The following is a 16,183-nucleotide window of genomic DNA, read 5'->3' as shown; positions in this document are numbered from 1 at the left end:
GTAATTCTGTGAACAGCAGTTATTTAAGGGTTATTGTGTGTGTGTCACTCACTCTGTTGGCTCTTGTCTTTGTTTTTAAGTTGCTGTAGCTGTTGTTTTGCTAGTTCCTGGTCTCGTAGATGCTGCTCCATGTTATACGACTACAAAAAGAGGAGTCGTCAGTCATAATTATTCATAACAATTCTGATTAGTTTATCAAGCTCATTAAGTGCCCAGTAAATACACATATATATTGGGTCTCATTCATGAAAGAAACTTGGTTAATAAATCTATTTGTTCATGGATTTAATCTATTTGTTCATCAATTTAGCAACCAATTACAGATAAGATGCTTTTAAACTCATTGTCCAGGTAAAAATGAGCTAATCCAATGCTAGGTGTTAACTAGGCTCTGAAATTGCTGTATACAGGTGTAAAACCAATTGGATAATCATCAGTCAAATAAACTAACCCTAACCATAAAATGTGTCCTGATGGGCTGAAATTGAAATAAACTGTCCGAAAGAACCAGTTAGCAGAAAATAATCAGACTTGATGCTGTGGATTACAGGTATTAATGTTGTAAATAATGTTCAGTTTCTTGCACAGACTGATCATTTTGTTGCAGTCGGTGTCTTTGTCTCTGACTGCACTGAGATGAGTGTGAGACTTCAGTGAAATGTGTGTGACGTACCTGTATGTGCTGCAGCTGCTGCTGGCTGTACTGGGAACAGTGCTGAGGATTGAAGGGACCGATCAGCAGAGGCGGGTGCAGAGGGGACAGGAAGGCCGGGTCCGAACCCGGACGCACCAGACGCTCACCTACACGCAGGTCCATGGGGGCAGGGCCCGTGGGAGACCACACCGAGTCTTCTGGATAGATGGAGACACAGGGAAATTCATTATTAGAATGAAAAAATAAACAAAAAAGTCCTTCAGAAATCATTCTAATATGCTGATTTGCTGCTTTTATTAATGCTAATATTTTCTATTTTTGCGTCATATTTTGTGGAAATCGCACTTTTTTTCATGATTCTTTAGGAAGTTCAAAAGTACAGCATTTATTTGAAACAGAAATCTTTGTGAAATGTCTTTACTGTTACTTTTGAGTAATTTCATGATTTAATGCACCCTTGCTAAATAAAAGTATTTATTTATATATATAAAATACTTAACTCAAACATTTGAACGGTAGTGTGTATTACTTAAAAATATGAAGTCTATTTTATGGGTGATTGTCACTATTAGCATTGTGACATTATGTTTGTTTGTTTGTTTTTATTTTCACACACAATTCTCATTACAATAATGACACATTTCACTTTTTAGGCTTTTTATATTTCAATTCATACACAAATCCAAGAATTGCACACACAAAATGCAAAACGCCTCACATCTCTTGCAAAATGAAGCACTGCATTCAAAATATCACAAACACATCTCAAAAGCAAACATTTGCCATAATATTAATTCCTGTAAGTTTTTTGTGTGTTACATAGAAAATTGTGTGTTGTGTTTTGCAAGAAGTGTTTCATGAAATTGAAAACTGAGTCAAAGGCCGAGAATGAGCATATGGTTTTGCAGATTTGGTGTGTGCTTCTGGTGCTTGAGTATCAGGTTTCAGAAACTGTGTGACAAGTAAAGATTTTGTGTGTGAGCAGTTAGTATAATTCTCATTACATTCTATATCTATTTATGTTTTTGTGTCAATAAAGCTAATATAATTAGTTAATTATGTAATACAAATATATAACAGAATAATAAATAGAACGGAAATTTGGGGGTTTACATTGCAAAATAATGTCACACAATGGGCTTCTTTTTAATGTCCTAAAACAGGCTTCATTTTGTGCGTGTGTGAAATATTCTTCACAGCCTTAATAAAACTCAGATTGTGATGACTTCCCCATGTGACAACAATACATCGTTTTGATTTAATCATTTATGCTGTTCAAATCAATTGCAGGACATTTCCACTGGTGGAGAAGGCAGAAGAAAGCAGGTGAATATACAGAAAAAGAGAAAAGAGATGGAGAGAGAGAGAGAGAGGGAGAGATGTGTGTATCAGCGCAAGCACATGTTCCAGCGTTTCCCTTACGGCACATTCCGCAGTGATATAAAGTCGGCCTGATTTCCATAACTTTTGCATGCTGCTTTAAGAATATTTGCATGGTACCAGTGACTCAATGGGACGGCCTGCCTCACCCTCAGCCTCACACAGAACAGCAGACAGGAAAATCACAAAGCCACCGCGTGCATGTATGTCGGTGCATATCTGGGCTCTCACAGCACTGATGTCAGTCATGCTGGCTCCCTGCCCAGGTAAAACCAGTGCGCTTGACAGATTTCTCATCCGACGAGTTAAAAGAGCACTTCAGCCGTTGACTTTTCAGTATTTCCCAACTCTTTCCCACTTATTTCCAACAAAGACTCCCAAAAATAGCTGTGTCTCCCACACTCACAAGATCGAGTGCTTCAGAAACTGTGACTCATGCCCTTTTGCCGCCTCAATGCACACTTACTATTGTATTCCTGTGAATTGTGACTGCTTTGTCGCCGTTATTCTGACACAAAAGTCACTGAATAAAAAGGCTTTCTACAGCAGACCAATCAGCAGCGGCAAAAATGACTCACGAATGACTTCAACCGGTGAGGAACAATATGTACCTCTGAGCTGGTGTGTTGTGCAAGAGGAAGAAACTGAGAGACAAAATAAGAAATGAGATCAAAAGAGACTAATAATGAGACATGTTTCTCAAGCAGCAAATCAGCATATCAGAATGATTTCCGAAGGATCATGTGACACTGAAGACTGGAGTAATGATGCCGAAAATCACAGGAATACAGAAAACGCCTATTTTTAAAATTATATTAATTAAATTATATAGTTATTTTAAATCTAAAGTAAAAAAATATGATTAAAGATGCATTACAAATATGTATTTTTTTATGTTCATAATTCATGCACCGTGAGTTGATTATGACATGTTAAAATCTATTGATATATTTAATCCATTGTGGATCATTTTACACGTTTATTTTCTGAAAATTCAGCTTTCGCAATAACAGGAATAAATGACATTTTCAGCAGTCAGTTGAAAAGTAGTCCACAATGGCTTAAATATAACAGAGATTTTTTATAGATTTTAACATATCAGCGTGAATTATAAAGAGATAAAAATATGTTTTTAGACATTTATATTATATTTAAATATCAGCTTGTCCAGCTTTTTCATTGCATAGGTTTGATCTTGGAGACTAATAGTAAATAATATAACTAATATTATTAAAATCGAATAAAATAATAAATTTGAATAAAATAAATGTATGTATAAATGTATATTAAATTTATATAATAATAGTCATACTATTCAAAAGTTTACCATTCAAAAGTGTAAAAATAAAATTTTTGTTTAAAGAGTAATGCTACATTAATTTGCTTAATAATAATGTAAAAAAATTAATATTGTGAAATATTATTACAATTTTAAATATCAGTTTTCTATTGTAATATATCTTAAAATGCAGCTTGGCCATCACAGGAATAAACTACATACAAATTAAAACAGAAAACGCTTAATGTAAATATATTTCTGATATAACAATATTGTCATATTACTGTTTTTACTGTATTTTTTAATCAAAAAATGCAGCTTTGGTGAGCATACGAGCATAAGTAATATTATCAAAAGAGGCGAAATGATACGGAATTTGAAGATTAAGATGAAAAACTGTATGGGAGCAGCAAGAGAACGTGCCAAAAGTCAAAAAGTGACCCGCTGGAGTTGTTTACACGTCAAGGGATGTCCTGACATGTTCTGACACAGACCAGGATCTCCTCAGCCCCATTTTAGGATCTCGAAATGGAGAGGAGGAACATCTTGGCACCGCAGCCCTGGATGCCAAACGTGTTTCGGGTTCTTGCTTCCCTGAGCTCTCAACATCCAGCATATTCCCACCCAGACCCAGTGAACACGATCCGCAGCGCTCCACTGTATTCCAGGAAATAACATGACTCCCACATTTTTCTTTCCTTAGCATTCTCTTCCTGATAACACATAACACATACTATATTCCGCCCCGGATTATTCCAGCATTGCATGGCATTCCCAGAAATGACCTGTCGGCCCAGGCTTGACAGCTTCAGGAAAGGAACTCAAGGCGGAATTGAGCAATATGGTGTTTTCCGACCTTTGGAGTGCTATGGATATGAATAATCGTACAAAAAAAGTACTTTACTACTATCACGCTACTTGAAGCACCTTGTAAATCTATGAATTTGGTAATCATTCAGTACCAAATACGTTTATAACACCTGTTATGATAATTTATAGTACAATAAATAAATGTAACATATAATAAAAAAACATGAACACATGTGTGTGCGTGCACTGAGGCAAGCAGTGTGTTTGTATGCATGCATTTTTTTGTACTCCTACTCAGAAAGGCAAACAATAGTGTAACTCTGAGCCAACTCAACAGAAACAGGCCAACAAATACACTAATAAAAGTGACAGACAAGCAGATGTGCAGTGGAATGCACACAGGAATGTGTGTGTGTGTGTGTGTGTGTGTGTGATGGGACATCTTCCATTAAAGCTGTGAGACTGAGTGTCTGCAGGAAAATATCTGTAAGTATGAATCTGCTTCTAAGGAAACTGTGAGTTGGTGAATATAAGCGTGTGAGACTGACTACAAACTAAACTGGTTGTCTAATGGGAGAAATTTTTTCTTCATGAACAAACACTTGAGTTTCAGTAAGGTTTGTTTTAAAAAATAAATTAATACATTAAGCAAGGATGCATTAAACTGATCAAATATGGCAGTAAAAACATTTATAATATTACAAAAGCTTTTTTTTTTTTTCAATTATCAAAGAGTCCTGAAAAAATGCATCACTGTTTCCATAAAAGATTAAGCAGCACAGCTGTTTTCAATATTGAAAATAAATTCAGCATATTAAAATGATTTCTGAAGGATCATGTGACACTGAAGACTGGAGTAATGATGCTGAAAATTCAGCTTTGATCACATTACATTTTAGAATATATTCAAATAGAAAATAGTTCTTTTAAATTGTAATAATATTTCACAATTCTGCTATTCTAACTGAATTTCTACTCAAATAAATGCAGCTTTGGTGACTGAGCACAAGAGACTTAAATAAGCAATACAAAATCTTACAGACCTTAAACCTTTTATCATGGGAATTTCATAGTATTTTTTCAAGTATTTTGGAGTATTAAAATACCATAGTTTTTCAATCTTAGATTTTTAGGGGTAACTGCTGGAAAGTGTTTAATTTTTTTAAATAAAAGGCGTCAAATTCTATCTAATACTGGTGTTCTCACGGTAAAAAGCAGGTCTCGATAATATTCTATAAGTCTGATAGTTTATAAAGGAATAAATCACAGCGTGTGAGCAATAACAACACTAATAGTAATTATTTGTGATACACTAACCTAACTGTATTTTAGGACAAGGCACCATTTAAACTAGGTGCATGTTTTCCTTAAATGATGTAGACTCTTGCTCACTATTTGACTGCAGTTAATTACTTCCTGTAGCTGCCTATTCATTATGCAGTGAGGAAGAAATGCTGGCACGTCAGAGATAATTTTAGGTTTTTGGTTTTTGCAATATGTCACTTGTTCATGTAATGTATGCAGAACATAAAGTGTGAGGGAGTTGCTGACAAACTCTTAAAAGGCTCTTCAGTGGTTCAGTTCAGATCGTAAAATACCATTGCTTGCTATTATTTTGCTGTACAGGGTTCTTGAATTGAACTTTGAAGATTAAAGACATTCTTGATGTTACATTATACGTTCTTCAGTTCAATGCATTGCTTTGGGGTTGTTTTACATAAAATTCCTTGTTTAGAGTTCTGTGTAGAACTTAAAAATGGTGTTTGCCTTTGCAAAACATGCCATTGCGATGCCAGGCTGTTGTCATGCAGTTGTTAAGGTGTTTAAAGTGCTTCATAACTGTGCTAAGCAGTTGCTAGGTGGTTATTTACTGGCTCAAGTCAAAAGAGCCCCAAAAAATCTCTATGGACTCAAGTCCTTTTTAAGGTCTATTTACCACCACCAGTCTTTTCAGTGCATAAATGCTAAAATAGACACTATTTTTAAACTACAACTAGGTGTATGGTCACAGAAGTGACGATGAGACATTTATTTCCATTACTAGCATCAGATCGACAGAAAAAAACACAAGTTCCAGTGTATAACACACTCCCACTTCCAGCCTCTCACACCCCGACCTGTCTGACCAGCACAACCAGTTTAAAAGTCCTCTGACTGTAAGTCAAGCCATGTATGTATGTGTGTGTGTGTGTGTGTGTGTGTGTGTGTGTGTGTGTGTGTGTGTGTGTGTGTGTGTGTGTGTGTGTGTGTGAGTGGGTGTGTGCTGATATAGTCAGATGCTGACTAACTTCAAAACCTCTGTGGATCAAAAATAACACTTACAGGTGCCATCAAAGGTGATCTCTTGATAGCGGTACTCGTACTCGTGTAATCACACATAAATCAGAGAATACCGTTATTGCAATAACATATATCAGCAGTAAAATGACTGTAACATTGTAATAAAATTTTCAGTAGAAACAGCACCATGTCATCAGACACAATGTGAGAAGTGTTAATTTTCTTCTACGTAACTCATAGTTTCTTTAGAAGTCATTCACAACTACAGGAAGAGAAGAGTGACAGGATCATTGTCTTATATCTGGAATAGTTTTGATTTCTCATTTCCCACAGTTGGTCCAATTTTCTACTATATACTGTGTCAACATCAAATCTGTTTTCATTGGCTGTGGTTTTGTCACATTGCACATTACTTTCGCATTTGGGAGTTCCTGTAGCTCAAACTGTAGTTTGCAACAACAAGATCAAACCGTAGGTTTGATTTCTGAGAGAATACATGAACTGATGCCAAATGCATAAATAGAAACAAACAGCAATAGAAAATCGTACATAAAACCATTCTGACATATGCTGTAAGAATTAAGAAAATACAATTATAAAATATAACAGTTTACTTTGATATGAACTAAATATCTTACTGATCCACCATCAGTGTGTTGTTTGTGCGAGGTATTTGCAATTGACATGTTAAGTGTAATTAAATATTAAATTTGCAATGAAATGGAAATAGTAAAAGATCGTATCCTTCACATTATGATGCACATCCAAGTGAAACAGATTATCAAACTAGAACTAGTAAATGAATAGAAAAAACGTAGGGCGGGACTTGGTTCTATACAACGGCAATAAACTGTAAGAAGGGGGTGTGGTTTAAGCAGACTAAGGGTAAACGATGTACTAAAAACGGAAAAGTTGAAAAACAGCTAAAAATGCTATATTATGCATGCCAGACCAGTAGGTGGCAATGTCACTTTACAAAAAAACACGCACCTGCAAGCATTCTTCTACAGAACGGTGAATACAAACAATCAAGATGGCGAAAGCATCAAGCATTTTTGTCTTAATTTATTACGGCAAGTAACTCCGGAGTATAAAATGGCAAGATGTCAAGAAACTGTGGACTGGGAGTTATGCAGTCTAAGTATTCGGACACCTTAGAGGCATGACATCACTGTTTTCCCAAATTTGCATTTTCGTAGTTTACACGAAGACGATAATGCTATCTTTTTCAAAAACGTGCACTTTAAAACCCGTTTTCAAAAGTTTGCATTTTCAGGCCCCCAAAACGCTGTTGTCGTGTAAATGAATGGCAAAAACCCATAAATTGTTCACACCAAGAACAAAAGCTGTATAAGCATCTACATCAATGCATTATAACGTTCAGTTTATTATGGCGTCTTTACATGCACAAGCTCTTACAAAGACAGGTAGAATCTGGCCGCCAGTGTCTCTTTCATCGGCTGGAAAAAAATCTGAAAGTGATTCCAATTATATAATTTCTCTGTCATTATCGTTATAGATGAAGTGTGGATTCCGCTATCCTTATAGAATTAGAACAAAAATTTAAGGGATAATCATCGGATGCAAAATTCACTTTTACGTGTTGTTTGAACATAAATGAGTGTTGGCAGTGTGTGTACACATCCACTCTAAAATGATAAAAATCCACCCAGTGGTTTTTATTTAATCTCTAAAAATAATATCCCAGTCCCAGACCCAGGCCCATTTGTGATCCAGCTTCACCTCCAGAAGAAGTGAGTATTAGGTTTTTTTTTTATGAATCTTTGCAAATCGCCTTTCCTAATAATAGTTAGCAAGTTTCACGGCTAAATGCGGCTAAAGTAAACGGTCTCATGAGAACGGCTCATCACCCCACAGAAGAGAGGGGCGGGGTGAGCGGAGCTCATTAGCATTTAAAGCGACGTGCAACAAAGCAGGTTGCTGTGAACAGAGCTGATTTTGACAAGATAAAAAGGGTGTTTTTTACACTACCATTAAAAAATTTGAAACAAAGCATGTTATAGACTTTTCATTAAGACCCTAAAGAATCATATCAACTTGTGGAAAATGGGCATCCGACGACCCCTTTAAAAATGTATTGTTATAGTTATCATCCCTCACTCTTAAAAATAAAGGCTTTTTTATTGGCATCAATGGTTCCATGGAGAACCTTTAACATCCATAGATCATTTCCATTCCATAAAAGATTCTTTATAGTGGAAAAAGGTCTTCAGAAATTTTCTTCACACTAAGAAAAAAGGTTATTTAGGGAGCCAAAAATGTTCTTCCATGGCATCGCTATGAAAACCCTCTTATGGGACCTTTATCTGTAGGAGTGTTGGTGTGAACGGGCCTGGTTTTGGTAGAGGTGGATTATGTTGGCTTGTCAGTCAGCACTGCTGATCCTGCACCACTTGACCTTCATGAACAAGTCCAGTCCAAGAACACCAGCTGCAAGGGTTGTGCTTTGGCCCGAGCATGAGCTACACAACACACACACACATGCTCCTGTTGGCCAGCAATGTGGCCTGCAGAATGGGAAATGGAGAACAATAGAAGGCAAGCTGTCGATGTAAATCTGGGAGCCTAGAAAAAGAGCCAGTTTGTGTATCTGCGAGTGTGTGTGCTGTTCTGAAAATAACACCAGCCAGCAAAACAGGAAGTGCAGAACGAGTGACATCTGCTTGTCCGGGGTCAAACTCCTCGCCCCCCCCGCCGGGAGATGTTGATGTTAGGCTGCGTAATTGGCATGTAGCTGCACAGCTATTCTGGAGCGGGAGGGAGTGACGTTTCTTTTTTAGCTCCCATCATTTCAATGCCCACTTTTGTTTGTTATGCTCATCTGACAGTAGAGGAGGGGGTCAAACGAACTTCCTCAGGGCAGGGAAGAGTTCAAAAGAGAGAGATTTTCTCTTGAAAAGTTGGATTCTTGAAGGGTTTGATTTGATATGGTTCATAAAAGTGAAAAGTGGTCAACGTTTGATGTCTGAGTGATGACTGCTTCAACCATGGCAGCAATTTTGTGTGTGAAAGGGTTGTGGCGTGTTTATAAAACCTTACAAATACCTGTAGATAAGACCTGTCAGTGCATCTGTGCACTCCAAAGAGACTGAAAACAAGCCCTGACTGCTATATAGTCTATCATCAGCCTTAGAAGTGTGTTGAGTGACTAGCATAACTCTCACATACACACTCACAGCTGAGTAATGGCAGATATCTGCAAGGCTTTCAGGTTGTGTGTTTATTATCTGTGGAGATTAAATGCTGAGTGTCCCCTCAACTGCACTTTGATGACTTGCAGCTAACCTGGCATTTAAATGAGCATTAAGGGTTAAACTAAACTTAGATTAATCAAATACTTATTTAGCTATACGAAAATGCAGGTTAACCAGCAGCCGGTAAATAAAATGCCGTGGTAGTAATAAAGACTCTTGATTTTCATTTGGTTTTAAAATGTGCAGTAACCAATGACCACAGCTGTTAAACCGTCCTTGTGAAAATATCTTACACACTTCATACGCAAGAAAATGTATTCACTATGATTCACTGAGAGTTCAACAAGTGTTCTGTAGTAGTAGTTAAGACAATCAAGTCAGTGAAAGAAGAGTGTTCGAAAAATATAATTTATTTCAGTTTAATTTATATACTATTATGGTATTTGTTAATTATTTATTAGCTTTCAATTTAATTTTAGTTTAAGTTATTTTTATTAGTTTATTCTAACTTTTTTTTTTTTTTATGTAGCTTTAATTTGTTTTTCAGGTTCAGTAGTATTTTTTTTATTTTTTTATTTTACATTTAAAAAATGTTTTTAGCAATTTCAGTACTTTAAAGAATTTTCATTTAGTTGCAAAGACAACATTAGGATTTTTCTTTAAGTTTTTTCATCAATTTTTTTAACCTAATATTTATTTATTTCAATTAAATTAAATGTTTTAAGCATTTTAGTTTAGAATAACGACTCTGTGGGAAACCTGTTTGAAAACAATAATTATATTTAAATTCATTTCTGAAAATTCTAAAGTACCTCGGGCAATCAAGTTGACCTCTTCCCTGGTTTGTAAAAGCGTTCCAGAGCATTTAGCAGCAGAAATAAGAAGCTTGTATTTTGTTAAAGCACTAAAATGTGTCTTTTTTTTTTACCTTGTCTGAATTGAGACGTGGATGAACTTCTCATATGCATGAACGAAGTATGGGCAGGCTGTGCTAATTCAGTCTTGAAAAGACAGAAAAATCGTGTAATGTTCAAGTTACATGCACATGAATCACAAGGCCACTCTTGGCAGAGGAAAATCAGAAAGTGTGAAACGACTAGCGACACTGGAAACAACATAAATGTATCATTGTTAGATATGATGCTTAAAGCTTCCATTAAAACCACATTAGTGTACACTTTCAGTTTTACCAAACAAGCAACGACATTATTGTCAGTGGAAATTGTCAGTTGGTCAGTATTTAACACAGAATGTTCCTTTAATAAACTGCCTGAGAAAACATCATTCCTGTGTCTATTCTCATGTCACGTCCCTGACCTCCGTGATACCGTCTATATCTCCTCAGATCCTGGAGATGAAAGCTTTCTCAGTGTGTGTGCGTGTGTTTGGAGGTTCAGAGAGAGCTGGGGGGTATGGGAGTGGGGAGCCGATCTGAAAACCTGACACTCCTGAGAAAGTAACTCAAGAGGCCCCCGGTCAGCCGCCGATGGAGCAAGAACCTCAGAAAGCTCCCGTCCGAAATCAGGGTGAAATCAGGGTGTGTGTGCTCACAGTATTTGCAATTAAAGATTTTTTTGCTTTTAGCTGTATTAAAACTTGGCCAGGACTTGAAATGCTAATTCAGCCCTCTTAAGGATTCAATTGTAGTTTATGCATAATGAAATTCATTTAATAGTAAGCAGAGCAGGTCTTTGTTTCTCCGTGTGGCTCATTTGTTGTGTTGCACTACATCATTGTTAACTATATTGAGATGCCGTTTTAGGTTTGTACAGACATACAGCACACAAATAAGTTCATTTGATATCCTTTAATTTACAAGCACTCATTTGGTAATGCTATCCTTGAAACTGATTTGCTTAAGGCAGGATCGACTGTTTGTTTATAGTAACACATAGTAAGCTGCTTTTGAAATGTTTGGATTGGTATGGAAATGCGTTTTGGGAATACAGACTCTCACATGGCCTCGCTTTACAAACAATTATTGTTCAAAATCATTGAAAGTGTGTGGTATTTAATATATGTGACCCTGGAGCACAAAACCAGTCTTAAGTCGCTGGGGTATATTTGTAGCAATAGTCAAAAATACATTGTTTGGGTGAAAATTATTGATTTTTCTTTTATACCAAAAATCATTAGTATATCAAGTAAAGATCATGTTCCATGAATATAATTGTAAATTTCCTACCGTAAATATATCAAAACTTCATTTTTGATTAGTAATATGCATTGCTAAGAACTTCATTTGGACAACTTTAAAGGTGATTTTCTCAATATTTAGATTTTTTTGCACCCCCGGATTCTAGATTTTCAAATAGTTGTATCTCGGCCAAATATTGTCCGATCCTAACAAACCATACATCAACCTATTTATTCAGCTTTCAGATGATGTATAAATCTCAATTTCAAAAAACTGACCCTTATGACTGGTTTTGTGGTCCAGGGTCACATATGTCTTTGTGTTACTGTGGCAGTAACAGACCTCTGTACTCCAGGGGGTGATAGCGTTACCTTCTTAATGTGTGTATAATTAAACACAATGTCTGCTACTGTAATATTTACTATACTTTAGCTTTGTCCTGACAGTAGTCAGCCTGACAGAGAAAACTGACAGTAAAAGTCAAAGATATATAGGTAAGACAAGTCAACGCATCCACCACCTTGGACGCGAGTTTTCCAAGACGCCAAAAAACTGCCCAGATTTAAATTCCAGAAGTAATGGGATAACCTTTCACAGGTGAGAATGTGCTGGCTTGAGTTTGAATATGTATTCACTCAATATAACAGATTTTTAAACGATGGTAACTTTATGTTGTGTTAGCTAACGCCTGAAGTCTTTTGCAGATATAGATATTCATACAGACACACAGTCCATTGCTCTCGAGTGTTCACAGACCAGCTTTGATTGTTCTGGTATGGTGGATGGCTTGAGTACAGAGGCCCATAGAAACAGCTGCTAATGGGGAATCTATGTATATACATCTATGCTAAAAGTACAAAGTTTGTTAATGCTCACTACAGAGCATCTCTAAAAATGCTGTTCATTTTTGTTTTGCATAATGAATTGCATTCTGACAGATTTCATAATGCAATGAACTAGTGATGCACTGAAATTTCGGCAACCCATCATTTTCAGCTTAAAATGAATTTTCAAATCATCACTAAATATTATCTGTAGTGCTCCTGCCAGTAAGATATCTGCTTTGAGATATCAAATTCTGTCAATTTTATAACAAAAACATAAAAATGTCATTTTGGACACCATTTCAATGGACATATGATATAATTATATTTTTACTCAAATTTTTTAAGAAGTTGATATAGACACTGCCTTATACGCAACTTAAATGTGTACATATAGCTACGTTTTTTATTTGAATGTTAATTATTAAATACATTTTGATTCATTAATTGATTATTAAATAAACTTCATTTTTAGTTTCCGCTTTTGACTAAATGAAAACTTAAATTTTGGTTTTAACTTAAATTAGTTTCAGTCATCATTATAATGAATAAATCAAGCTTAAGTATCTAAAAATGTTATTCTGGGAACTACTTATAAACATACAGTTAGCTCGCTTACCTAACTTCAACAAACTTGCACAGCAAGACTCTCTGCAAATGAGATGAGTGATCTGACTTAAAAGAGAAAGCTGAAAATAAAAGTAAAGTAAAATTAAATCTTGATACTCACTATGCAACATATACATGCGCTACATTATGAACTGCGTTAACGTCGCACATTTCTGTACCTTTGCATTCATATACATGCATTATACATTCCAGGCCTATGGTTCATTAGCTCCAGTCAATCCCTCCTAACCTCAGCTAGTGTGACCATAGAACAACTGACTGGAAATACAGAAGATGACAGACAGAGGAACACAGTACGGGACACTCGAGGTAACACGATAGTCTTGTTGGCACAGCGTTTCTGTCACAGCTCAGTAGGGCAGAGTTTGTATGCACACACAGTATGTACTGCACACATGTGTATGTGTGCACTTTAACATACTCCGCGTGTTTTAAGATTAGGGTTTCGGGACTATGTAAATACTTTGGTATGTTCATAAACCTGTTTTCTAAAGTACTTAAGGTGTAAAAATAGAAGAAACGGAGAGATGGGAGTTTATTGACTCTGCAAGAGTTGGCACTGAGTTTGTTTTTTTATAACTGTGTGTTTAAACACAATATATTTAAGTATGTGTGGATGAATTTGTCACACTACAACTGTATGTTTGAGTTTTTGAGACCAAAACCAACTTGTGAGGACCTCAATATTTGAAATGATTTATTAGATTTTGATTTATTAGATGTCAACAGGTTTGTTGGAGGTTAGGTTTATGGTATTATGTGTGTGTGTGTGTGTGTGTGTGTGTCAGGTGAAAATGAATGAGTGTGATGCAGGCTGATATATAATGCATCCTGAGTATAATATTCCCACACTGTCCTGACCCAAGTTTCCAAAACCGCTCATGTTCTCTGTCTGATGGCCCCTGAGCACCCTCACTTAAACATTCAACAGCAACACGAGCTTCAAAACAACTCAGTATCTGCCTCTCCGCTGCTGCGCTCAGCCATAACCACAACAATTAACAATCAACAAAGAACAATTAACCCGTGTGAGGCATTAATATTTACTCAATCACTCATGCTTGATTTGCTATCAGACAGGCCTTTGGGAAACAATAATAAAAACACATATCCCTCTATGCTGAGAGTGAATGATGAGGTGCATAAAAACTAAAATCCTAGCGTTTTATTCAACAGAAACCATCTGCACTGCAAGTTCTAGTGCTGTCGTTTTGTCATCATGTCATACGCTTGCAGTGTGGACAAAACCTTCTGAGAATTCATTGTTTTTATATGCAAACATGCACTAGACGGACAACTTTTGCAGTGTCTCACGCATGATGCAGTGCTCTAAAAATGTGGCGCTCAAGTAAAAATAGGATTTTAAAAATTCCACTGCTCGCATGTCATGTTTTTAAATGCTAAAACATTCACTGTGTGAACTGGCCCAAAGGCAGTATCCTGATTCCTGTTAATCGATATACTCATTTATTGACTAAACCACATTTACTGCTTAACGACTGATCTGGAACGCTTTAAACCACATAAAATAGTGCTACTCACATGAGAGATGCAAATCACAGCTGATCAACAGAACTTGGCGTTAGCATGTTGCTAAGCTAACAGTATGATATGTGACCCTGGAGCACAAAACCAGTCTTAAGTCGCTGGGGTATATTTGTAGCAATAGCCAAAAATACATTGTATGGGTCAAAATTATTGATTTTTCTTTTATCCCAAAAATCATTAGGATATTAAGTAAAGATCATGTTCCATGAAGATATTTTGTAAATTTCTTACCATAAATGTATCAAAACTTCATTTTTGATCAGTAATATGCATTGCTAAGAACTTCATTTGGACAACTTTAAAGGCGTTTTTCTCAATATTTAGATTTTTTTGCACCCTCAGATTCCAGATTTTCAAATAGTTGTGTCTCTGCCAAATATTGTCCGATCCTGACAAACCATACGTCAATAGAACGCTTATTTATTCAGCTTTCAGATGATGTATAAATCTCAATTATGAAAAATTGAAACTTAAGACTGGTTTTGTCGTCCAGGGTCACATATTGTAAAAAGGTAAACAATACAAAACACAAATATAATTTTTTTTTTTTTTTTTTTTTTTCTGAGTACTAGATGAAATACTGAGTTGAACTTAATTTAACTCAATTAAAAAACTTGAACTTAACTCAACTAAAACTTGAGGTAAACTTTTTTTTAAAGTATATTTATATATTTGCGCATTTCAAGGTTATTATAGTTAACTAAAACTAAAATCATAAATATCATGTTTTGATACCTGAAATAAAATAAATATTAACTGAAATTAAAAACACTTAAACTTGTTTTATTTCATCTAATTTCCTAATGTACTAAAATAACTAAAACTAAAACTGAAATAAAATTTAATAAAAACTTTATACATTTAAAAACAACAAAAACTAATAAAAATGACAAAACACAACAAAATTACTAAAAATTACTGCTGCATTCTCATCACTTCTTGACTGTACTGTATTTTCCTGTCAACTGAAGTCAAAAATGTATTTTAAAATGTTTTAACTTTAAAAAAAAAAAAGGTTTTATTCATAACAAGATGCCAAGGTGGCATAATGGAAAAGTCACATCGTGTATGTGCCTAAAATGAGGTCTGTAGGCAAAGCCACTGTGCTTTGGAACAGAGTTGTTAACAAAAACACAAAAGTGTAAAAATGCAAATAAAATGAACTGCTGTAAATCCAGACAAGGAAAGTCCAATGCATGCTAACAAAAACTTTTCACCGTCTTGTCATCATGCAGTGACTAAAAAAAGATGCTAATCCAGTGGAAGAGGGACAGAGTCATCGCTGTTTATTTATGAGATCTCATGCATGAACTTTAGGGCGGCTTGACAAGATGCTATGGGTACGAAATGCACCAACAGTGATGATTAAAAAGCAAGCACATTGTTCAAAGACGAGCAAAAAAAAGCACAATGACACGACTGCAA

The 16,183-nt window shown here is 35.7% G+C and overlaps 1 protein-coding gene across 3 annotated transcripts in view; it reads right to left on the bottom strand.

Moving 5' to 3' along the window:
• Positions 1–16,183, bottom strand: part of hdac7a (histone deacetylase 7a) — a 92,691-nt gene that overhangs the window by 38,302 nt on the left and 38,206 nt on the right. For all 3 annotated transcript variants that reach the window (XM_058762436.1, XM_058762435.1, XM_058762437.1), the window contains exons 3-4: positions 674–852; positions 53–140 (exon numbers count right to left, since the gene is read on the bottom strand). In XM_058762436.1, the coding sequence (XP_058618419.1) occupies positions 53–140; positions 674–852 (267 nt within the window). The remainder of the gene's footprint in view (positions 1–52; positions 141–673; positions 853–16,183) is intronic.

The sequence above is a fragment of the Onychostoma macrolepis genome, chromosome 23 (assembly GCF_012432095.1).
Source record: "Onychostoma macrolepis isolate SWU-2019 chromosome 23, ASM1243209v1, whole genome shotgun sequence".
Taxonomy (NCBI): Eukaryota; Metazoa; Chordata; class Actinopteri; order Cypriniformes; family Cyprinidae; genus Onychostoma; species Onychostoma macrolepis.
This window is presented reverse-complemented; position numbering and strand designations above follow the sequence as displayed.